The sequence below is a fragment of the Podarcis pityusensis genome (assembly GCF_964106645.2).
Source record: "Podarcis pityusensis genome assembly, chromosome: 3".
Classification (NCBI taxonomy): domain Eukaryota; kingdom Metazoa; phylum Chordata; class Lepidosauria; order Squamata; family Lacertidae; genus Podarcis; species Podarcis pityusensis.
Genome location: NC_138026.1, coordinates 49,766,425 through 49,790,594, shown reverse-complemented (window position 1 = coordinate 49,790,594; position 24,170 = coordinate 49,766,425). Strand labels below are relative to the sequence as shown.

The 24,170-nt window shown below is 42.4% G+C and overlaps 2 protein-coding genes and 1 long non-coding RNA gene across 8 annotated transcripts in view; 2 read left to right on the top strand and 1 right to left on the bottom strand.

Annotated features, from left to right (window-relative positions):
• The first annotated feature begins 91 nt into the window (after positions 1-91).
• BEND3 (BEN domain containing 3) lies at positions 92-12,211 on the top strand. Of its 5 annotated transcripts, none has more exons than XM_080999943.1 (4): positions 100-288; positions 5,473-5,525; positions 6,505-6,719; positions 8,960-12,211. In XM_080999943.1, the coding sequence occupies exons 2-4, from the start codon at positions 5,483-5,485 to the stop codon at positions 11,183-11,185; spliced, it is 2,484 nt and encodes an 827-aa protein (XP_080856069.1). In that variant the 5' UTR covers positions 100-288; positions 5,473-5,482; the 3' UTR covers positions 11,186-12,211. The 5 variants fall into 5 exon arrangements, with proteins under 5 accessions (XP_080856073.1, XP_080856069.1, XP_080856071.1 ...); XM_080999945.1 differs by lacking the exon at positions 100-288 and adding an exon at positions 688-708; XM_080999944.1 differs by lacking the exon at positions 100-288 and adding an exon at positions 2,332-3,950.
• A 1,765-nt stretch (positions 12,212-13,976) lies between these two features.
• On the bottom strand, positions 13,977-21,219 carry MTRES1 (mitochondrial transcription rescue factor 1). Of its 2 annotated transcripts, none has more exons than XM_080999994.1 (4): positions 21,083-21,219; positions 18,032-18,476; positions 17,347-17,419; positions 13,977-15,811 (listed from the first exon to the last, which is right to left on the bottom strand). In XM_080999994.1, the coding sequence occupies exons 2-4, from the start codon at positions 18,466-18,468 to the stop codon at positions 15,635-15,637; spliced, it is 687 nt and encodes a 228-aa protein (XP_080856120.1). In that variant the 5' UTR covers positions 18,469-18,476; positions 21,083-21,219; the 3' UTR covers positions 13,977-15,634. The 2 variants fall into 2 exon arrangements, with proteins under 2 accessions (XP_080856120.1, XP_080856121.1); XM_080999995.1 differs by having other exon boundaries at positions 21,087-21,196.
• An 84-nt stretch (positions 21,220-21,303) lies between these two features.
• LOC308474026 overlaps positions 21,304-24,170 on the top strand; it is a 12,416-nt gene continuing 9,549 nt past the window's right edge. The window contains exon 1 of the long non-coding RNA XR_013984462.1: positions 21,304-21,543. This is a non-coding gene — a long non-coding RNA (uncharacterized lncRNA). The remainder of the gene's footprint in view (positions 21,544-24,170) is intronic.

The following is a 24,170-nucleotide window of genomic DNA, read 5'->3' as shown; positions in this document are numbered from 1 at the left end:
CCCCACCCGCATGCACATTCTCTGTCCCGGGTGGCCGCAGCAGCAGCAGCAGCTCCTCGGGGCTCAGTGTCCTTGTGCGGAAATGACACACGGTCCCGTCACGTCACGCGAGAGCGCAGCGCGCGGACCCCCTCTCTCTCGCGCACACGGACACACACGCACATACACAAAGAGCTAAGTGGGAGGGGAAGACACGGGAGCCAGCCACGGCCGCGCTTATAAAACACCCACCCAAGACCAAGGGGGGCCCTCACCCTCTTTTCCCCACAGTGCCTAAGAAGGACCCAGGTAAGCCCCTTCCCAACTTTCTCTAGATAGGAAAACCAGCTTACCCCCCAACCCCCCCTCCCCAAGGTAGGTGTGTGCGTGTGTGTGCCAACTCCCTCCCCACAGTTCTACTTTCGGCCTCGGGAGGAGGAACACGGTCCTTCCTCAGCCTCCCCGGCCCCCTCCCCCTCGGGGAGAACTATGGCTGTGTTCCTCGCGCGGGAGAACGGCCAGGCAGCGCGGGCGCCTCCATCTCCAGCGCGGGAGCTGGGTGTTATATTGTGCCCCCCGTTTCCAGCTGCCACATAGACCAGCTCTCGAGAACGGCGGCGGCGAGGGCGCGGGGACGGGGTGGGTGGGGGGTGGGAAGCATTCCGGAAGCTGCCGTCGCGAGCCGCGGGGCACGCTACCAAAAAGAGGGTTGGCCCAAGAAGCGCTTCGGTGAGCGGGCAGCCTGGCCAGCCGGCTCTCCCCTTTCCCCAGCTGCTTCTCGAGGCGCGCACACGCACCGCCGGCTCCTGTTGCCTGGAAACCTGGCTCCCTGCTCGGCAACGGAACCCGCTTTCGCCACCAGCCGCGAGGCCTATCCTCCCAGCGCCCGCCGCTGCCGGCCCTTCCCTCAGTGGAATTTGGGCTCCGCTTCGTGCTAAGGCTGGCGAGGCAAAGGGAGGCGGGGGTGATAATTGAAGCGTCCTCTCCCCCGGACACCCCCCCCCGCCGCCTTCTTATTCCATTCGATCGGGGGAAGGGGGTGCCCACGTGACCCCGCGACTCGCGAGCGCTGCCTCGCGCGTTTCAAAGCCGGGAGGGGGCGTTGCGAGTTCCCGCGCGCCTGGTGCGATCCTGGTCTTATTGGCCAGTTTCCAGGCATGGCTTCTGCATGACTGCAGGAATGGCAACACCTTCCTCCTGCTGCTGCCCTGGGTTGTTAGGGAGGGGCTCGTAGTTCTCTTCCTCCAGGCGGCACTTTCTCTTCTCTAGGCAACATCCAAATACAAAAGTCCTTCTTGCAAAAAAAAAAGAAGAATACTCATCCTGCTCTTGGGGAAAAGTTCTGGAGTTTGGAGAGGAAGGCACCCAGCAACAGTCCTGTCCTCCTGCTTGGGAGCAACCTCCGCTTGCCATCCACATACTTGTTCTCTCTGGGTGGAGCCATAGTAGGGAATGGCGGTATTTGGGTGATGCTGGCCAGAGAGAAAGTGTGTGCAAGGAAGTGGCTTACAGCTATAGACTGGCCAGGCAGTGGTCACAGGTAGAGACAGGGCTCTTTGGAGCACTGCTGTGTGGATTGGACATCACCATGCTGCTCAGAGAAAGAGAACATGCAGGGAAACAAAGTAGGAGTGGATGCTGCTTGCAATAGTAGCTGCCATCTCTGTCTTTTTGCTTTCATCTTCTGGGCAGCACATCAGAGAGGATTTGGTTGAATATCAGTTGCCACTACAGTACCTGGTCAATCCTGTTGGGCTCACCCACCAGCAACTATCTGATGGTGCCAGTCTTGATGTTGTTACAACCATATCGTAAATTCAAATTAACACACACCTTACAATGTTGAGCTCATGTACTTAGTATTTGGTGATCATTTATAAAGCAAAAGATGCTACTGTCCTGTAAGTTAGGGCAACCTAATTCCCATATATAATGTAAAGCTAGGCTAGGAGATGGTGATTTGCAAAAACTACATTAATTTATGGTAGTGGTGTGTCTTCATTGCTTTCCTATATCAGTATTTTACTATCTGCTAGATCACATTGGCTCTTATTTTGCTGCATAATAAAATAAAAACCTTTTCCCGCAAAGTAGCTAAACTCTTACAAATAATTTGGGTAGTCACTGTTGCATTGTAATCCTACAGTAAGGCAACAATGTGACAGTGCTGACAATTGTCTTTGGCAGCCAGAAGTCAGGGAAGGATCCATGGCCATTTTAAGGCTACACCTCACATAGTTAGGTTATAATGGTAAGTTGGTTTGTGCAGTTACTCTTACTGGATGTAGAGGCACCAAACTGTGAGTCTCATGTATCCTGATAATAAAATATAGATTACAAATATTTTTGTCTAGTTTCCTAGCATGGTACTCAGATTGAATGCGTATTTAAAGGGAAAAAATACATTATATAATCTCATTGATCTTTAAATATCCAGCTCAGAATTGTTCTTGCAGTTAAAAAAAAAAGGACATATGTAAAGGTTGTCTATGTAGAAATAAGTACACCCCCACCTTGAGAAATCTGCTACTACAGCCACAATTTATTAAGTGTGATATGGAGGTTAGAAAACAAGGAATTGAATTTCTCAATAAATCTCAGTAATAGCTTTGGACTGGTCTGTTTGCCGTAGTAGAATTTGTCATTCTAAGTGGCCAGACACTAATGGAGAACTGCATATACTTTTACTGTGTAAACAAGACAGCCCTATGGAGGGAATTTCAACTTAGCGTGGGGCATGAGATCCATTGAATTCAGTGGGGCAACCTTCTGAGCAGCCATGATAGGATCAAGCTGAAAGCCACCTAACTTTATAAGACAGTAGTGGACTTTATAATCACAGTGGGGCTATGATGCTGGCCTGGCCTCACTCTGGAACAGATAGGTGGTGAGGTTGTGAAAATATGCTAGCAGGAGCACTAGATTGGTTCTGCCAACACATCTGTACCAGCATGACCTCACTGCTGTTGTGCTGCTGTCCCTCTCCATCCTGGTATGCAGCAGCGACTTAGCCAGAGGGAGGCTAGGTGAGTGGTGCAGCGTCTCTATGCCACCCACTAATACTGTAAGAGAAATGAGTGGGGTAATGATCTAAGTAGGTAGTAGCTGCCACAAGTGTACCATGGATATAGCACTGTTCTAAACCATACTTCTTGCATATTTCGCCTGCACTCCCACTTTAAATCAGAATATAACAAAAGAATCCAGGATGGGGTTGACTGGCCACAGTCTGGATCTCACTGTCACTTGTGCCTGTTCTGACGGAACACAAAAAAGCCAACTTAAGGGGGGGGGGGAGGAAGAAAGAAACTGGCCATATATATGAGCTCACATGAACATCACACATTCCCATTGGGTTACTTCTGTGAATAGAAAAATAAAAACGTCTCTGTTTCTGTTGGCAGAAAAAGTGTAGATCAGGTTTTTGGACCACTGGGCACTAAGACCATGCTGTGGGAACCAGTAATGCCATGGGAGCATGGTATAACATGGCTGGTAGGGTGTGGCATAACACAAAATTGGAGAATATGGTCCTTGCTGCTACCCACCCACCACCATACCACCTCAGGCGTACCACATGGGCAGTTATGTCTTGCTGGTCCTTACTGTGGAGATAACACAATACTTCAAACACACACAGATGCTGTCACTATCTCTTCATGTTTATGAATAGGAGAAGGCCTCACAGTTAGGGGTTTATGATGTCACAGGGAAAATCTGATATTGCTAGTTGGCTGTTGAGCAGACATTTTTTATTTCAAGATCTACCTTTTGAGAAAGAGAAACAATTCAGGAGACAAGTGTATTAATCAAAGTGACATTAATCCTAATGTGTTTCTTGCAATTACCTCTTCATCAGGGTACTTGCATCTGTTGCAGTTTAAATGAGTAGCTCTAAAAGGAGCCTACAGTGTTGGGGTTAGAAGGCTAGTGACTCTTTTCAGAGTTAGTCACACAAATAATTGAAATAGGTATGAGCTAGTTCTTTTTCTGACATTTCCCTAATGAAGAGCTAATTGCTCAAAATGAGTTGGAATTTAAGCCACTTGCATTAAATGGTCTCCAGCAGCTATTTGATGTTTTGTTAGTTTCTGGTGTTGGTGTTAACCCATTTGGTGTGCTCTTCAAAGAGAACAGCTACTTTAGAAGCCAACATAGAATCCAATAACAATCTAATGACTCTGATTTGATTTTTTAATTAAAAAGTGCCATAAATTGCCTTAATAAAGAATAATTATTATTAGTAATTACTTTAATTACTAACTTTGTCAAGTTATTGCCATTATAATTAAAGCTTCATTTCATACTTAACTGTAAAGTAATTTTCAGTGTGTTAGTATTTATTGGTCCTGAAAGCTTAAAAACTTAAGATGAGCATTTTTTGTACCAATCATTTTTAGGGTTTCAATCCTATACACCCCTACCTTGAACACAGTGAGACTTACTTCCAAATGCATAAGATTGTTCTGTGAAATGCTGAAATCAACTTTTTTAATGGAAAATGATTTCAGGCTTAGGTGCTCAAAGAAAAAAATAAGAACTGGTTTTGCATGGCGAGGTTGATACTTACGTCTGAGTCAACCAATGTTTTGGTTTTTAGAACAAATCATTAGTAGCTCAGAGCAAATACTATGGGTTGTATCCAGAGTTGCCTGAGTTGGGCTGTGCTCGCAGAAAGGGTACTTTCAGATCTCTGATCTCCATGCCTCTACCCCAACAAAATCTCTTGAGTTTGGGATACCACACATGTGAGGTAGTTTTGGGAATCTACTGAAGAAGGGAGAATTGTTGTAAATCACCTCTCTACACTCTCCCTCCCAACTTTAGCTTATGGAAGCTCTCATGAATCCCAGCCCCTTCTTCAAATGGAGAGGTTCTGCTGGGTTCAGTACCGTGTATATTAAAAATATCTATGTCGTCATGACATAGTAAACATGTTCTACATCTCTTTTGCTGATCTATGATCCCTTATTCCATTATAACCTCTGTCTTCATTCAGATTTTGATGAAGTTCCATAATGGTTCCCTGCATTCTTAAAAAAACCCCCAGTGTAAATCCTTATTCCATAGTTGGCAATGGTGACTCTTGTTCATCAAGAAGCAAGAGCTGAAGCTACCTCTGCGTGCAACATCACATTTAAACCTGTCTCCCCATTATGCTTTTTTAAAGACTAGCTTGCCAAAATTTATAGATCTTCTATTTACTATATTGTAAATTTAATTTTTTATTATTTATTGCTTTATTTATTTATTGTTGCAAACTGCCTTAGGACCCTAGGATGAAGGGAGCCATATAAATTTTATAAATAAATAGTCAGCAATGTTCCTCACACTAAGATAAATGGGGGCAGCTTTTGTATGCAAACTTTTTGAGTGCATTCTGAATATAAACCAGAAAAGCTGGATTTGGGCAGATGGCTTTACAGTACACATGACTTGTCTCTCCTAAGCTGTATAGGCTTTTTACTTATTTCTTTATCTCTATTATTGTAGAGTACGGAATATGAATTCAGATGAATTATTTGATGATGAAGAAAATGCTGAAGGTAATGTTATTCCTTTTAATCTACTTTCTCATTAGATCAAAATACTTTTGAATATAGTCCATACCAAAATTACATTTTTATAACAAAGACTGTAACAAATGAAAAAATCTTATCACACATTGCTTTCCACTAATTTCCTTCTGCCTGTTTTGTCCACTTCTCTGGCTTGTTCTTTACACTGTAATTCCGTTGAAGCTATATAACTCTTTCATTCCGAATGCAGTGAAACTAGGTTTACTGTATTTAATAACAAGAGAAGGTGGGGTGACTGTTTAAGCTATAGTAGAGGTGAGGAACTGGATCTGCCACACCAACCCTCATGGTCACACTGACAAGATGGTGGCTGTCAATCACTTTATGTCATCATGGTGTTAAATGAAGCAATTTCCCCATTTCAAATCTGTAGGCTAAGGAAGGTTTTCCCTGTGGAGCTTGCTATAAGTTCCATTTAGCGTAGGCATCCCCAACCTGCGGCCCTCCAGATGTTTTGGCCTACAACTCCCATGATCCCTAGTTAACAGGACCAGTGGTCAGGGATGATGGGAATTGTAGTCCAAAACATCTGGAGGGCCAAAGGTTGGGGGTGCCTGATTTAGCGCTTACAGCAACCTTTGTTTTGGGCAAAGACCAGCTGCACTATGGAGTTATCAATGAGGAACTCCTTAATGCAGGCAGTCCCTGAAAACAATAATCCCAGCCTCATATGGCAAGAAATAATCAGGAGAGCACCTTAGGGGCTCCCAAATGTTCCTTTGCAGCCGTGTCTTTACCTGCCCCACCTCTGATGTCATATATGAGTCAAGTGTGGGACAGATCAATGTGGTTTGGGGGAAATGTCCTCATGTGTCAAATTAGGACTCCATTGGGACTAATTTGACCCATGGTCCAGAGGTGTCCCATTGTTGAATCCAGAATAGCTACCTATATATAATTCAGATCCAGTCAATGACCAACTGGTACTATTTTTCTCTTTCATCAGTTATTATCAAAAATATTATGAAAGTAGAAACAGACAAAGAAGATGAAGTCCTAGATTGCTCCATAATATCAAGACCTGAAAAAAACACGCTGGATGGTTTAGTGACTTCTCTGCAAGACACCAATAAACGAAAACGGACCTTGTTTGGTTGTGATAGCTCAGGAAGCCACCAAGAAATTCTACCAAGTCTGAAAAAAAGAGGCCTTACACAAGAGGTGATTCCTTTACATATGGATATTAACAGCATCTTGCTTAGACTTGTAGTTAACCATTTCAGATTGACAAGCAGTTCAGTGAATTCAGTCAAACCAGTTAATCTTTGTTCTGAAATATTAAATACTCATTTGGGTGTTTTATTTTATGGAAATTGTAGGCTGCAACAAAGCAAAGAAGCACACTATTTAGTAAAAAACAAATAAAGAGAAAACATGCATCCTAGAGATCAATAGATTTTCTGAGGAACAAGGCAGTGGCTGTTTTTTAAAGAGCAAAATTCAACAGATGTGTGAATTCAGCTGAGGAAATGGTGAATTTGACATTGCATGTAAAAACTCATGACTTATTGATGTTGCAACCAATTTCATATTTTTTTCTTGCTACTGATGAATATGGTTTCTTGTCTGGATTTCATCTAAAATAGTCTACATAAACATTTGCACTTCAGTCCAGCAAGGTTAAGCCAGAACCCAAACAGCTATTTCTGAGCTGTTTCCTAGGTGATATTTTGTACTTTCACTGATTCCCCCTGCTTGTAGCCCCTTCTGTTCCCCAATAATTGCTCTGGAGAGTTGGAGAGCCTTCTAGAACAGTGTGGTGGGGAGCCTACGGGGGGGGGGGTGCTGAGGGAAAATTGGCTCCCCTTCCACCAGAAACCTGTGAACTAAAAAAACAATTCCATTCCGTAGATTGCATGCTTAGGGTTTAAGTTATTTCTGTTTTGCTTTTTAGGGCCAAGCCCTCACAAGGTGGCTTACAAAGTGAGATCATAACTCAAAGCTGAGGTTTTTCATGTTTTTAAGATGGAGTAGTTAATTCTTGCCTATTTGCCTTGATAGTATTTGAATATGTATATTTTGCCTTTTACTAATTAGTATTTCTACAGCAAGCTGTGAAAAAATATTTCTGATTTTTAAAGTGTAAATTCTTTCATTTTTTAATTCTAGTATTGAAATTTATGTTGCTGTTGCTGCTGCAAAGCAAAATATGTTTGCAAAATATCCACCTTATAGTGAATTAATGAAGACACCCAAATCATGTGAACTGCTGGTATAAAATAGTGCCTGAAATGTTTTCTTTTGTGATGTCTTCCAAATGTAAACACTTTATAAGCTACAGCTCTTTTGGCATTGCTTCCATTTGCATATAAATGGAAGATGCAGGTGGCACTGTGGGTTAAACCACAGAGCCTAGGGCTTGCTGATCAGAAGGTCAGCGGTTTGAATCCCCGCGATGGGGTGAGCTCCCGTTGCTCGGTCCCTGCTCCTGCCAATCTAGCAGTTCAAAAGCACATCAAAGTGCAAGTAGATAAATAGGTACCGCTCCGGAGGGAAGGTAAACGGCGTTTCTGTGCGCTGCTCTGGTTAGCCAGAAGCAGCTTAGTCATGCTGGCCACATGACCTGAAAGCTGTATGCCAGCTCCCTCGGCCAATAAAGCGAGATGAGCGCCGCAACCCCAGAGTCGTCCGCGACTGGACCCAGTGGTCAGGGGTCCCTCTACCTTTTACCACTTGCATTATCAGAAAATATTGTACATAATTTAGCACACACATTCTCTTACAACAGTTTTCTTCCTTCAGATGTGCCTAGTGGAAAGTGAGTAGGCTGTGAAAGGTTCCCAATCTGGGCATCGCAAGGTTTTCAGTCTGGGTGTTGTTAGTTGAATACAGTACTGTTGCTTGGATCTTAACTATGCCTTTCACAGATTGATGGTTTTAGATGTAGTGGAGGATCTCTTTGGCAGAAGGGGTAGTCAGTTCCCCTGATTTCACACTGCCCCTGCAGTCTTCCACTGGTCCAGACAGGGAGCATAAGAGTCTACAGAGGGAATGAGGAATCAGTGAAAGATGACCCTCCCTCCTGTTGACAGGAACAAACTTGGAATCCAGGCCAGTGAGTTTGATGTAGGGGATCCTTATGCATATATGAGCTGCAATATTCTCAGAACTCTGATGTTAAGGAAAGGCTATTGATTTGAGTATTTTAGGCAGCTCCTAGACATGAAAGTTTGGATCCTAATAAATACACAGGGAAAGTTTCCCATCCCCTCCAACTCCTCCATCCCCTTTCCAACTCATAGCGTAGGTGGAAGCAACTAACATAGTCTGGATCCAACCCTATGGCAGCATTGTGTTAAATTAATGTAGTGTTTAAAATTAAGAAAATCATGTTTTATAATTTATTCATTAAGGATAAATAAGTAACTAATTTGAATACTGTTACATTTGTTTATTGAAAGGGCCTTCTTTCAAACTTGATGCACAGAGATGGATCACCTACTCAGGAAGATGTGGAACAGCTAAACAAGAGCAAGAATCCTAGCATAACGTGGCTCGGTGAAGAAGAAGCCTTAAATAACACAATCATGCCATCATATAAGAAACCTCTGTATGGGATCTCACACAAAATTACAGAGAAGAAAAGTCTGCCAGGAACAGAGCAGTTCACTTCCTATGAGTTGTTTGAAAAGGTTAATCCTAGCAGTCCTTCCAATCTTCGGACATTGAATGAGCAACGTAAAAGAGATATGAGTGCTATCACACCTGTTGCTTCTGAGTCCGACCCAAATATATATTCTTTGATACAAAAAATGTTTTACACACTTAATACCTTAAATTCCAACATGACTCAGCTTCACAGCAAAGTAGACTTGTTATCACTAGAAGTCAGTCGAATTAAAAAGCATGTCAGCCCCACAGATGCTGTAGCAGAATTCAGGCCACCACCTGAGTACCAGCTGACTGCCTCAGAACTCAAACAGATCATGGATCAGAGTACATCAGGTGGAGATTTGGCTTGCCGACTACTGGTACAGCTTTTTCCAGAGCTCTTCAGTGAGGATGAGTTAAGCAGGACCTGCAGTACCTGTGGCTATCTTAACAAAAAGAAACTTGAGTCCCTTCATCTACAGCTCATCCGAAATTATGTAGAAGTCTGTTATCCTTCTGTGAAGAATCCTGCGGTTTGGCAGGCAGAGTGTTTGCCTCAGGTCAATGACTTTTTCAGTAGCTTTTGGGCACAGAGAGACATGGAAAATAGTCAGCCAGACATACAGTCCTCCAGTTTTTATGAGACTGATCAAGTTATTGATGATAAGGAGGAGGATGAAGCTCTGCCCATGGACAGGAGTAGTTCCATTGCCTCTGAATGGGTATTTGATGCTCAGGATATAAATGAATTTTTAGATGAAGCTTCCTCTCCTGGAGAGTTTTGTGTCTTTTTATTACATAGATTGTTTCCAGAACTCTTTGATCACAGAAAGTTGGCCGAGAGATATAGTTGTTATGGAGAATGTGGAAAACAAGAGCTTGACCCACAGCGACTTCAGGTAATTCGCAGGTACACAGAGATTTATTTTCCTGCTATGCAGGAGAGAAAGGCCTGGTTGCAGCATTGTGTCCAGCGAATAAATGATGAACTTGAAAGCATGTATATGGATGACAGTGAGAGTGAACAGATGAGAGAGGATTGCTATGATTCTTCTAGTTTGCCTGACGATGTGTCTATTATAAAAGTGGAAGATAATTTTGAATATGAAAGGCCAGGCAGAAGGTCAAAAAAGATTTGGCTTGTGCCTATAGACTTTGATAAGCTTGATATCCCTTCTCCTGATTTTGATGTCCCTATTCCAGACTACCTGTTAAGCAAGGAGCAGCTTAAGAACATATATGAGAGCAGTTTGTCAATTGGCAATTTTGCTTCTCGATTGCTAGTTCATTTATTCCCTGAACTGTTTACCCATGAAAACTTAAGGAAGCAATATAATTGTAGTGGATCACTGGGTAAGAAACAACTTGATCCTGTTAGGATTAAATTAATTCGACATTATGTGCAAATGCTATATCCGAGAGCGAAGAATGATCGAGTATGGACATTGGAATTTGTTGGAAAACTCGATGAAAGATGTCGTCGAAGAGATACAGAGCAAAGACGCACATACCAACTGCAGCGAAAGGTCCATGTGCCAGGACCTGAAAGGAGAGAATTTTTGACCTATGCAATAAACCCGGAAAGATTTAAAGAAGAATTTGAAGGACCGCCATTGCCTCCGGAAAGAAGCAACAAAGATTTTTGCAAGATACCACTTGAGGAACTTGTTGTTCCTCCTCCAGACTTTCCTGTGCCTTCTCTGTATCTGCTGTCTGACAAGGAAGTAAGAGAAATAGTACAGCAGAGCCTTTCAGTTGGTAACTTTGCTGCCAGACTTCTTGTAAGACTTTTTCCAGAGCTGTTTACTTCAGATAACCTCAGACTGCAATACAACCATTCAGGGGCTTGTAACAAAAAGCAGCTCGATCCTGTCAGACTGAGACTAATCCGTCATTATGTTGAAGCTGTTTATCCTGTTGAGAAAATGGATGAAGTGTGGCATTATGAATGTATACCAAGCATTGATGAAAGATGCAGACGTCCCAATAGAAAAAAGTGTGATATACTGAAAAAAGCCAAGAAAGCAAAAAAGTGATGGGATCTTTTTAGTTTCCAAAGATGTTGACCACTAAGTTATTTAGAAGCAGACTGAAACATCAGTCAGCCTGCTTTAGACTAATACTCAGAATATTCACTCAGCATTAGGGCAACTGATAAGAAAAATGTTGCTCTAATACATACGGGAAAGGGCAATACAGTGAGGATGGGGAAAAGGGGTGTAGGACAATCCAGTGGGAATGTCACTTAGAAGAACCTATTGAAATGAATGCATATTGGGGGAAAAGATGTAACTCCATTTCAGGATGCCTGTATGTAGGCTGGGTTTCTGATAGTGCCCTTGCTACCTACCTGAATTGGTACACAGCAAATAATCATAAATTATTACAGATGTTCCAGTAGCATCTCATTTAAATATAATCATCAGTGAAAATAAATTACATAGTTTTAAATTTTTTAATTGATTTTTTAGCAGTGAGTAGTCTCGTGCTCTTTAAAACAGTTTCTGTAGGTACCTTTAATCAGTCATTTGGAAACTAATTTTTTAATTTTTCAAAGCTGTAGTTTTCGAAGTGCCATACTCTTTGAAAAAGAGTAGAGAATCAAGACAGTCTCTGTACTAATTACAGCTACTCCTTGTATTAGTTTGAACATTGGGAGAGTGAAGTACTACAAAATCAATGAACAGAAAAGTTACAATTTTCTTTAAAGGTTTCCCATTTTGTTGCTGAATGGTTGTAAAAGTTAAGATTATGATCATGGCATTATTTAACATGTGTTAAGATCATAGTACCAATACTTCAGTTGTTAGTCATCTAAGTTATTCCATTGTCCTCAGTGTGACTTCTTGGTATAAAAGCTACTGGTATAAGCATAGGTTGTGAACTAGACTCTTACCCTGTATCAGTAGAATATGGTGCTATTACCTGTTATTCTCACTACTTATATTTTAAAAATACTTGAATTGAGGAATGTACAAAAACATTTAAGCCCATATTATTTTTGTTAGCAAAATGATTGCAGCCTTTGAAAAGTTCAAAATATTAAATATTATATGTATCTATATATTTGATTATTTGCACTTCTATATAGCAAGGGCCCTCTTCATTGTATGTTGATTTTATATTTATAACTTCAAGTACAGTGTCACCCAGAGGATTTCAATACCATGGAGACTGTGAACTTTTCCTTAATCATTGTAACTAATAATTGACTTGAAACCTCTTTGTTTTTGAATTTACTGGAGTTTAGGTAAACACTAATGGATTGTATGCTTCGATTCAGTATGCCCAAACACCAGTGAAATGTCAGCCTTTCTCCCTTTTCCTGGAGGGCTACATCACACCAAGGCTTTGTTTTCCTCTTTCTTTGGCAGTTGTAACAGGGATAAATAAAATCATCAGGGTTTTTTTATTTAGAGGCACTGGGCAGCTTGGATCCAGATGAAGTTAACTGCACTTTAGTCCCGTTTGCTTAAATAAATGGGACTAAACCATGGCTGACTTCTCTGGATGAAACCCACTGGATTTCTAAAATGCTCATGGAGCTTTCCAGCATTTAGTTCAACTAATCCCTGTCTCTGGATCTGCTGTCTCCTTGAATAGGGCAGACTGCATACATAATAGCTCCATGTGCACATTCGTTACGCAATGAGCTCTGGACTCAGATGCTTGTCTGATGCAGTGACAATGATCATTTAATACCAGTTATTTCTGGTTTAGCACATTCATTTGATACTCTTGTGCGATTATTTAGATCGTTATATATCCAAATAAAAATTTATATTGTAGCAACCAAATTAAATTTGATACATTAAAGCAGCTTTTAAGAATATATTTCTCCCACAATTACAAACCCTTTTCCTTTATTTCTTTTGAAAGCCAAGAACTGGCCAGGCCCTGTTGAGACAGTTTACTAGTAGACAATAGTCATTTTTTTCTTAGGAGTTAGCAACATCCCAAAATAACACAACTAGAATCCATGAATATACTACCTGTGTCCTAATTAGAGTCAAGCCAACCTTTTACCCAAGGCAAACTGATATGCCTATATTTCTCTGTATAATAATACATATTTAGCAAACTGAAGGGTTTGGGTGTTATTTAGTTGTGCTACCCAATAATGCCAACTTCTTTGGACAACATAAAGCAGCCTTCCATAATCTGGTGCTCTTCCAGTGTTTCGGCCTACAATTTCTGCAAGTCCCAGCCAGCATGATTAAGGGTGATAGTTGTCGTCCAAAGCATGGAAGGTGCTAGATTAGAGAAGGCTTACAAAAGAACCGTGAAAATAGTGTGTTAGAAAAATGTAGTTATTTCTTAACTTAAAAGTATATACACTATCCTTTTAAAAAAACAACAGTGTATCTCTGAAATCCTACAGGGTTATTGGGGTGGGGAGACAGCCAAACCTAGCAGCACCAAAGCTGTACAGGTGCTGTTTTTCCTCCCCTATTTTGTCTAAATTGGTTGGTTGTTTTTTTAGGTTTTTCCTCCTGTTGGTCCCAGATTGGTCCCCTCGGCTGTTATACTTCTCTCTATATTCTGGCCCTGGTGGATCCAAATTAGCCTCTATCATACCCACTTTTGGCAGACCTACCTCTTTTTCCTGTGGCCTTGGAATGCCCTCCCAAAAGCTATAGATTTGTGCCCTTGTCCATGTTTAGAAAATATTTTGAGTAACACATAGAACAGGTCTACTTTCTCTTTATACAACCAATGGATACAGTCCTATAATTATTTCACTATGTACATCATAATCATTTTGAAAACCAAGACCTTACTAGTCCTTACAAATCTTTAAAGGACACAAAGAATGCATTTACACTGTTTCATATATTCTGAAGGACTTTATTAAGCTAGTTTTAACACTAGGATTTCTTATTCACATGGCAACAAATGACATTTGAAGGCAGCCACAATTCTGTATTAACAAAAATAACAGTGTTTGGGGAGGGAGCATATTTAGGGTGACATACAATACTTACCTTTTAAAGTGGCATCATGTGCTTTGATTTCCTATATCACATGAGGGTTGGAGATAAGGCGACCATTATATTTTCACATGATTTTCTCTTTATCCTCTAGCACTTCCTCATCTGGTTGCTAAGGGCTCATCAAGAATTACTTTTGTGCCACATTTCTAGGCAGAGGTCCACACTTTAAAGCACTGCTTCTGAGCACTTTTTCTTTTCCCAAGTGCTTTCCACGCAAAGACACACTCTCTACTTCTGAATCAGAGCAAACAGCAATCTGCAGCTAACCCAAATTACCATTCATTCCAATTCAGCATTAAAGAGCAGTTTTTCGTGGGGAAAGTGCTGCGGCCAAAATATAAATAAAAAATAATTGCTCGGAAACTGCTTTAAAGTGCGAACCTGTGCCTAGAAAGCGTGGGCAAAAGGTAAGTGTGGATGAGCCCATAATCTACAGTGGCTATGGAAACAAACTGAATTCTACAGGTGTTTTACTAAGCTGCATGTCCAAATTAATGCATGGGACACAATAAGTTGCCTGCAAACAGAAGCTCTGTACTTTGTGATACAAAGCTAACGCCCGTTAAAATTTGTAGACCTATGCTGTCTGGTCCAGGGACTCATCTGTGTTCCAGTGTGCATGTAGACTTCTGTATACGTCTGCAGAGGAGATCACTCTGTATGTAGGGGGCTCTGCATCCAGAACCACCACTTGGGTTGAAGTGATGGAGCAATCTACATGTTTAAGATGTCCATACTCTCACTGGAACAAGCATGGAGCTTTTTCATGTGCAGTGTACATGACTATGGCTTTATAACACAGTGCACTGCTAAGCCAATCCCTATATACACTGGAGTTCCTGAGACAAATTCCATGGAAGCACTAGGCCTACCTGATCTTGCCTGTGTCCCCTATGAGTAAGGGAACTCTGCTCTAGTAAATATAGCAGCCAGCATACTAAAATACATTTCACAAAAGATACCACCAGACAATATGTAAAAGGAAAGCAACCATAAACCATCAGCACCACAGCTCGGTGATTACACATGGAAATGGAAAGCTGTATTGTTAATCTACCAGGTTGGGGTTATTTAAAAAAGAAAAAGAAAAGGAAAAACCAGGTTCCTGAACTGACTGGCTACTGTTATCACACCACACAATGAGTAAAGAAGAGCCAGGCTTTCTTCCCACTCAAGTTTAGTTTTGGGCTTCCGGGTCATGTCATTTAAACAAAAGCAGAGAATATTTAAAATTAGCCTTCCCTTTTATTCCTTTGTTCTATTTTTTCATAGAAACATTGCTTTCTCCGTCAGTATGGAACAAAAGCAGTAAACTAAAAAGTCACAGGCAAAGATGTTCACAGTAAGGAAGGTGGCATCATGCCATCACATACCCATTTAAATATTATTTTCTTTAAAAAAAGAATGCAGGAATTTTGTTTAACCAAAATTCATATATTGTATAACCAACAGTTGTTCACAAGGAAACCTCTGCCACATGCAAATCCTAGTTCACTTAAATACATCCTGCTTAGGCACCTTTAAGTTCCTCCAGCGCCTTAACACCACTCTGTATTTTTCATCGTTGACCTTGTCAGATGCCTTCTTTAAGACAACTCTCATAACTACAGCAGTTTCTGTTTCTTTGTCCTCTCCAATTATCAGGTCCAGTGTATCACCGACTTTTACCTGAAGATTTGGGGTGGGGCGGGGGAGAGAAAGAAACACAGCATGTTTTATTTTGCCTCCAGAAATAAGTTGGAGTAACTTGCTTGGCATTTTGATCCCTGCACTTTTCATCCGGGACCTTAGAGAAAAGCAGCCAGCAGAGCTGCAGAGCATCGGCTAGGATGGAAGTGCTGCAGCTTCATCTTTCTACTGTCTTGTGAGCTTCTGCAATGAGGACAATATGGCGATTTCCAAGCAACCATGGCCTAAGAGTCTTGTGGCACCTCAAAGAGGACTGCCAAGGGTGGGGGGGGGGGGATAGGCAGAGAATGTATCAGTTGCTGGGAAATGAAATGGGAAGAACCCAGGTCCTGCTTATGGTATGGGCTTCCTATCAGCATCTGGTGGGCCACTGACAACAGGATACTTCACTAGATGTGCCTTTAGCCTGATGCAGCAGGGCTTTTATGTCCTTAATCTACGGTGGCACAAGCTGTTGTAGTTCCACAAAATCCGATGGCATCATTGAAGTATTACAGTGCAATCTTAACCCCCAATCTGCGCTGCAAGAGGAAGTGAGGAACAGGCAGAGGTAGTCCTCGGCTTCAATAGGCTCTGCCACCATTATTATTATTATTAAATTGATTTGTTACCTGCTGTTTACCCTAAGGTTCCCGGGTGGTGTGCGACCATTTAAAATAGAGCAAAAAGGAACCCCAATCCAAAACAAATTGTGAATTACAATCATAATAATGGGGGGGGGGGGTTGTCTTCAAAATATACATCTCAAGTGTCAAAATCCAAGGGAAAGAGGTGCCTCTTCAGCATATGTTGAAAACTGTATAGTGAACTCTGGGGATTTCCACAACTTAGGGGATGCCCAAAGAATGCTCTTTCCCAGGCCAACAATCCTTAGCTTCTGAGGGCGGTGGAATTACCAGACAGGCCCTCTCTACTGATGTCAACACTGAAGAGGGTCTGTAGAGGAGGCAGCCTTTCAGGCATTTGAGGCCTGATGCACCCACCCAAATTGTGAGGGGTTAGGAAGCTACTGCCAATAGTTACTGGCATAAGGCCCCAGAAGAGGGCTTTGGGAAATGAAGTAGGATCAGCAATGGATCCACTGGAAATGGGACCCATTTGGGCCCATCTACTGCACCAGTCTGAATCTGATCCAATAAAATGGAGGGTCGAGTTTTCACAACGGCTCTTCATCTTTGACTGTGGTACTATAAACAAGGCAAGACAGGGTGCAATCCACATACTACTGAAATCATCCACTCACTTAACTAGGGTAGGCCGGACGTTCCTATTTTTGATGTTTTAAACTCTTCCTAGTAACTCAGTGAAGGTGCAGCAGGTGGCAACCTTTATCCTAGGTGCTGATCCTGCAAACAAGTGTGCCCTTTATGAGGATCTATTATTCTAGTAATATAAATATTGTATGTGTGGAATGAGATAATGTGGATAAGCATTGCCAGTTAAAGATAATTTGAGTTTTTGACATATAACCTCTTTTCAGTTTAAGACATAAACTATTTTCTGGAAAACCTTACCGCTCTGCTCTTCTTCCATAGTTTCTCTCCATTCAGCCTGAGTTCGCCATTATAGAACGCATCTTCCACTTTGCTTTGAAACGAAAAGAATCCTTAATTTTCCTTACATATACATTAACCACTGCTACTGTCCCATAAAAAAAACCACCATTAATACACATAGCCAGTAAAACACCTTCAGCTACTTCTGCACATATCTCTTCTAACATGGCAGATTTAGAAGCACAATGTCTGTGCAACAGGCAAGAACAGGGCCTTACAGAGGTAGAATCAATGCTGTAATTCTTAAGTCTAAGTAAAGCTTTCATATATTAAACCAAAGTTTAATACTGGGTACGTCATAGTGCCAGCAAAGCTTAAGGTTTGAAGGCAAGGTCACTGGACTGCAAGTTAGAAATTTTTGAAGTACAGACTCTTCAGTAAGTTTTAAAGTGAGATTTCTTTTGTTATTAAAATTGCATTTGCTAATTCAAAGGGTCCCGTTTATTTTTTTAACTGGGCAGTCTACTCTGGTAGGAATTTCTGAAAGCATTTCTTAATGGTAGAAGTGACAAATTTCCACTGTCTTTATTCCTGATGAAAAAGGCAGATGATAATCTACAACTAGCTTTAGTAGTAAGGAACATAAAAGAAAACCATTGGCTACCTCTTTTGATCTATTTTATTTACAAATTATTATACTTACTTTCTTGCAATGTCTAGACCAGCTTTCATTATTACATCATATCGAAAAGACTGTACTACTTTTTCGAGATCTTTGTAATCTTTCACTATAGTAGGATCATCCTCAAACTCATCTTCTGAATCACTTATCTCTTCGTTTTCATCTTCCTCCTCAGTCTCCTCTGGCACACTTTGTTTTGCGTTCTTCCGATAACTTTTGTTGCTTTTGAGACGTACAGAAATCCTCAGTGCACTTTTGGGCAATGGTGTTAAAAATACTTGGTGTTTTAAAGGAGAAACACATAAATGTTTTGGGGTAATTGCCGTTACTTGCTGCTGGCTTGCAGAATAAAGAAGCCTTTTCCAGGGTGTGCAGAGTTTATAAGGAGAGTTCTCCAAGAGACCAAGCCAAACATTTAGATTTCTAAAAGCACCAAGCGGCAATCTGCAACCCGTCATAGCATACCCTGGAACAAAAGATTTAACAGTCAGTTTGGCTCAGTAACTAATTAGTTTTACAAGATTCCTAAAAGCTGAGTATTCTTCAATAAGAATTAGTAATCCACCTCCCCATGCATTAAACAATGACATTAGAAGTACAGTGGTACCTCAGGTTAATAACTTAATTCGTTCTGGAGGTCCGTTCTTAACCTGAAACTGTTCTTAACCTGAAGAACCACTTTAGCTAATGGGGCCTCCTGCTGCTGCCACACCGCCAGAGCACGATTTCTGTTCTCATCCTGAAGCAAAGTACTTAACCTGAGGTACTATTTCTGGGTTAGCGGAGTCTGTAACCTGAAGCGTCTGTAACCCGAGGCACCACTGTACTGTAGAAAGAGCTTCAGATGTTGTTGTTTTTTATTAAAAATTTTTTTCAAGAGAACCAGGTTCTAATCATTAACATAATATTTATTCACCATAGTTCATAACTGATTAAGTTAAGCATTTTTAAACCCCATTTCCCCTTAATTCTATGAACTAGGGCTTAAAAGTGCTCTACTTAGCCTGTATTCTACTGGTAATGCATCTTGCACTCGTATGAACATGTACCTGAAGTGTGCCATGCAAGTTGCTTATACAGATTTCATAACTGTCCAGAGTCCCACCATATAAATAGGGGACCAATTACCAGTATATTGTATGAATGGATCATACGCACTACGTATACACATCTGTGGGATGCAATCCCAATGGGGGTGTGTGTGTGTGTGTGTGTGTTACACACACACTGCTCAAAGGCAATGTAAAGCCTCTCAGCACCACATACAGAGAGAAAAGTGTTGCAGCTATCCCCAGTTCCCCTGTTTTCAGCTCATATGTAATCCTTTCCCATCCTATGCAGCCAAGCGGCAATCAAACAGTTTAATATAAGCCAAAATGGCAGATGTTGTTGCTAACTCCCTGCATAGTGTCACAAAGAGCTATACAAATTCAGTAATACGTACCATGATCTGCAAGACCAACATAATACTGCTGTCTTAAAACTTGTCCAGTCCTAAATATTGCAGCAAAAGAAGGAAGTCCTTACTGTTCTCCCATTTGAGCTGTGTCACAACAAAAAAAGGCCATGCATTGGCTCTTCTTATTGGAAGCAGTGGTCACCTTTGCCAAACAATGGGGAAATGTCCACTCCCCTATAACTAGACTATAACCTGCAAGATACCAAGCACTTAAAGGGCAAAGGGCCTTTTCTGCATTGACCCTCATATCTCTGAAACCCATTGCCACCTGCACTCCAACAGACACTGTCACGTCAGGTGTTCTGCAAAGCCCTAAAGACTCACTTGTTCTCAACTGCTGTTTCCAAAGTTGGTTTACAGTTCTCCAGATCATTGTGTTTATAATCAGGAACAGGGCCTTTTTCATGACAGCACTCACCAGATCCTTACCTCTTCTTTTGCTGCCCATCAAAGACATTTTGTGCTGGCACCCATGGAACCTTTATCAATATGTGAGTATCAACCCCTCATTTTTTTAATTTAAAAAGAAATCTCAGGTAGTAAGGGGATGGGACTTGGTACTGTTGTATTGTTATTTCTGATGGTCTTATGTGTACAGTTGTATTTCATTGCATTTTACTACAAGCTGCCTTGAGAGTAGTTTTACCTTTAAAGGCAGCCCAAGAATACTATAAATTAACAATTAAAACTTTAAAAGTCGGCAGAGGGTGTTCCCTCCTCCACCAAAAATCTGTATTTTTCTCCACCACCATACACACTTTTTTTCTCCTCCACCTCATAAGCCTTTGGTGTCCAGTTGTGTGGAAGCGATGAACCACACAACTTCATTTTCTCTGAAACGGGTGTGAACCACAAACACACAAAAGAGAAAAGTGCCATACTCTTCCTTCACAGATACTTCTACAATAGTTACTATTTCTGAGATCTGTACAACCAAAACCATTTGTGCATAAACACATCATTAAATAAGGGGGGGATCTATCCCTACCCCAGATTGTTGGAACAAGTTCCGATGGGAAAGGGAACTGGAGTTAAACCTCAGAGGGGGTTGTTGGTTTTTTTTAAGAGTTTTCCCCTATAACATTCATAGAATATCATATATTGCTTTTACAGTTCAATCCTATGAGTGAAACTTTCCACGTAAGTTATCCCGGTAGACAACTGGTGCTGCAACCAGATCCTAGGTGATCATCATTTAAAATCAAGCCCCGTAAGTTCAGTAGGTAAGTGACCTTACGACTGCAGACACCTCCAGCCCTATTCTACGCCTCATATTTACTCGGAAATAAATATTAACGGTGCCGCGTTTTTCAGCGGGGTTTTCCTTCCAGAAAAGTGTGCATAGGACTGCAGCCTTCGCTCAACGGAGCCTTCACTCCCAAGGAAACGCACGCGTGGGGTTCTTGCAACCCGCCCCTTTGGTGCGGTACAAATAAAAAGAAGCCACGGACAGCGACACTGAACTAGGTGAGACTTAAGGCTTCCCAGTCCATGGGGGATTTGCACGGGGAGCTGGTGGAGCTTCGGACCCGACCCCGGCCTCTCTTAGCAAAACCCCCTCCCCCCCCCAAAAAAAGCGGCTTTCCTGCACCAGCTCGCGCACGCCACGCTACCTGCCTCCGCCGGGCGCCCGCAGCCCCGGCCCTGCCGCTGCTCCTCGGTGCTCGGCCCGTGCCCGTCCTTTCCCCCCGCTTCCTCTCAGCTCGGTGGCGAAGGAGCAGCGGAGGCGGAGGCACGCTCGGTCGGACGCAGCCGGCGCCCTCTGCTGGCCAGGAGCGCCTCGGAGGACTCGGCCGCGGGGTTCTGCCACCGTCGCCGCCAACTCCTCACCCAGTCGATGCGCTTCCCTGGGAGCCAGTTCTGAGGAGCTTCGTGGGAGCTGCTTTCCTCTCGCCCCCCCCCCCCCCCGCAGAACAAAAAACGGCTCGCAGAGGAGTCTGGCTGACGGTCCCGATCACGCTGCAGCTGGTCTAAGGAGCACAGCAGCTCCACGCGCAAACCGGCAGCCAAGGAAGGTTGCTGGTTTTCGGCCATTTTGCAACCGGGTCCGCTTCTAACGAGGAGCCTGACTTAGGTGAAATAGGCTGCTCCTCGGCAAGAGGTTGCTGAACAGAGGCTTTGTGGCCTCCTCAGCACGGTGCATTGAAATCAGTGGCATGCCCCCTTTCAGTAGTCACGGCTTGCCCGCCCACTCAAGGATCCTTGGTGCCCAGAGTAGAGGTGACAGCAAATCCCCCCTCACAGAACTACAGTTCTCATAGTTCCTATGGAAGAGGGATTGATTGGTAAGCCACTCTGAAACCTGTAGCTGTGTGGCAAGGAATGGGGGTCTCCTGACAGCTTCCTGCACCCCTAAGAAGCTACACTTCCTAGGATTCTTTGGGGGAAGCCATGACTGTTTTAAATTGGTACAAATTACTGCTTTAAATGCAAAGGTGTAGCTGGGGGGGGCGGGGGGCACTGGGTGCCACACTGAAAGGGGTGGCACTTACTGCAGGGCCTGCAGCGCGCCTGAACCACACGTCTCTCCACATAGTGGCTCGGGCGCCTGCAAGCTCTGCGCTGCCCGAAACAGCAGCATAGGGCTTGCATCTGCCTGCCACCTCTCCCTCAGCCACCCTACAGCTGGGGGCAAGGCGGAAGCGAGGCTCAGCTATGCTGCTGTTTAAATGTATAGTGCAGATGGAGCCTATATGCGTATAATGTTTCTGTAGGTGAGTGTGTGCCCCCTCTTCCCACCCACTCAGTTATTTCCTAATCCACTGGATAGTAGATACTGTACCTGTACATGGAGAAATTCAGGACAGTGAGCAAAAAGACCAGGTTGGATTTCTTTAGGAGTAGTTTCAATACCACCTGTTTTAAGGGCAGCAGATCGCACTCCATTGAGTAAAGCTGCCCGCCCCCCCCCCGACCCACACAGTCCACTCTCCTTCCCCCTCACTCAGTTTTCAGGAGTCAAGAGAGGGAGAAGCGGATCCCATCACTGCAAGATTCCTGCCCACATAATCAGACCACATCCATAGAAATCGATCCTACACAGTGTGGGAAGGCACTGCAATGGACACCTTAACTGGATTTGCAGCAATAGTGGCATCTAAGACACTACAGAGCTGAGTTATGTTATCCTCAAAGTACCCTGCAAATTGTTCACAGCATGTTGCTCAGTGTTCAAGGGTGATCCATCCTCTACTTCTGGTATAACCTAAAGCAACTCTGCTGGAGTGGGGGTGGTAAAAGAGTTGTGGTTTGTTTTGTTTTGCCTTCACTGCTGCTTGGTAGGCAGAATTATGGTATATGACATAACAAGCATTTGGTTGGCTTTGGAGTGTATTTTCTGCCACCTGTACTCCAGTCATCTCCCAGTCTGCTTCATGATGTGTAGCTCTTCTGTAAACCAAAGAGTAGTGTTGACTCTGAAGCACTGGAGAGGAACTTGGAGAGTGATATTGTCAACATTGCTCCTCATCTCACTATCCCATCTGCAAAAAAAGCTGAAGAAAAATTCTACCACTTTAAAAACTTTTTAATAAAAACATTTTTACAGTCATATAGGCTAATGTCAGCTTCCAAGTATAAAAAAAAATGTGAGCAGGACATTGTGAAATTGGGTGCACAGCTATCATCACCTGGCTTCATCCTGAACCACAACGTAATGACAAAAATAATCTTGCATAAATTGAATGCCCTGTTTATTAAAACTGTTCACATTAAAATTAAATTAGGAGCAATAATTTCCCCACTGTGACTCATAAATGATTTTTATTGCCTATTTCATTATCTGGCAGTGGAGATTTAGTAGATTTTTAACATTCGTTGTTATAGTCAAATAGCTTTCAGAATGAATTTTTGTTTAATTATTTCTCTACTTGCCTGTGGGCACCAATCTGCATTCCACACCATTCTTGGATCCTTTGAAATAAATAAAACCAGACACGCATACATATACACACAAACAGGAATATGCTTCAGAATTTCAGGTCCTGCCTAAAAACCAAGAGGTAGTCTCTATGGGGAGGGAGTTCCGTAAATATGGAGCCAAAAGGACCTGGTGCCCCACTGCCACTGCTTAATGGAGGTTTAAATACTGTAAAATTAAATGGGGTGTGAAGAGAGATTTTTCTTTTTCTCCAAATGATATGATAGTTATGGCCTTGGATAGCTTTAAAACCAGATTATGCATCTCTAAGGAGGGTGGGGCTGATGATGTTTCCAGGGACACTGGTGTGGGAGGTGTGCATACCTACTATTTCCCCATCATTTTCAGATTTTCCAGTGAGTGTGCATTTTTCCTCTTCCACCCTGGGCTAAGAGAGTACTGGATACAATGGACATTCCACCAGTAGTACGTCTCACAGCTAACGCTGTGAAATTAGAATATGATTGCTCTGTCCATTTCTTGAAAAATGATGAACACGTTATCAATTTTCCTTACTCATATTCCTTCATTTGAATGAAGTTTCCCGCCCCCATTGCTTTTAGGGGAAAAAATCATATACATTAAGTATTCTATGTGGGGGGGGGGGGGGAATGCTAAACTATTTCAGAAGTGCTGCAGAAAATCTTTCTGGTATGCCTTGCCTTTGATTGTTGCCCTGGGGGCTTATCTAGCTCACATTAAGCAGGTGGCAAATGCAGTGAAAAAGGAAATAGCAATCAAATTAAGTGCTAGTTATTTTTAATATCCTTATTAACCATGAC

Coding starts and splice junctions, on each gene's coding strand:
- BEND3 (XM_080999943.1), top strand. CDS start 5,483: ATGAATTCAGATGAATTATTTGATGATGAAGAAAATGCTGAAG. Junction 5,526..6,504: donor TGATGAAGAAAATGCTGAAG/GTAATGTTATTC, acceptor CTCTTTCATCAG/TTATTATCAAAAATATTATG. Junction 6,720..8,959: donor AAAGAGGCCTTACACAAGAG/GTGATTCCTTTA, acceptor GTTTATTGAAAG/GGCCTTCTTTCAAACTTGAT.
- MTRES1 (XM_080999994.1), bottom strand. CDS start 18,468: ATGACGGGTTGCAGATTGCCGCTTGGTGCTTTTAGAAATCTAAATGTT. Junction 17,420..18,031: donor GGTCTAGACATTGCAAGAAA/GTAAGTATAATA, acceptor TTCGTTTCAAAG/CAAAGTGGAAGATGCGTTCT. Junction 15,812..17,346: donor TATGGAAGAAGAGCAGAGCG/GTAAGGTTTTCC, acceptor CCAAATCTTCAG/GTAAAAGTCGGTGATACACT.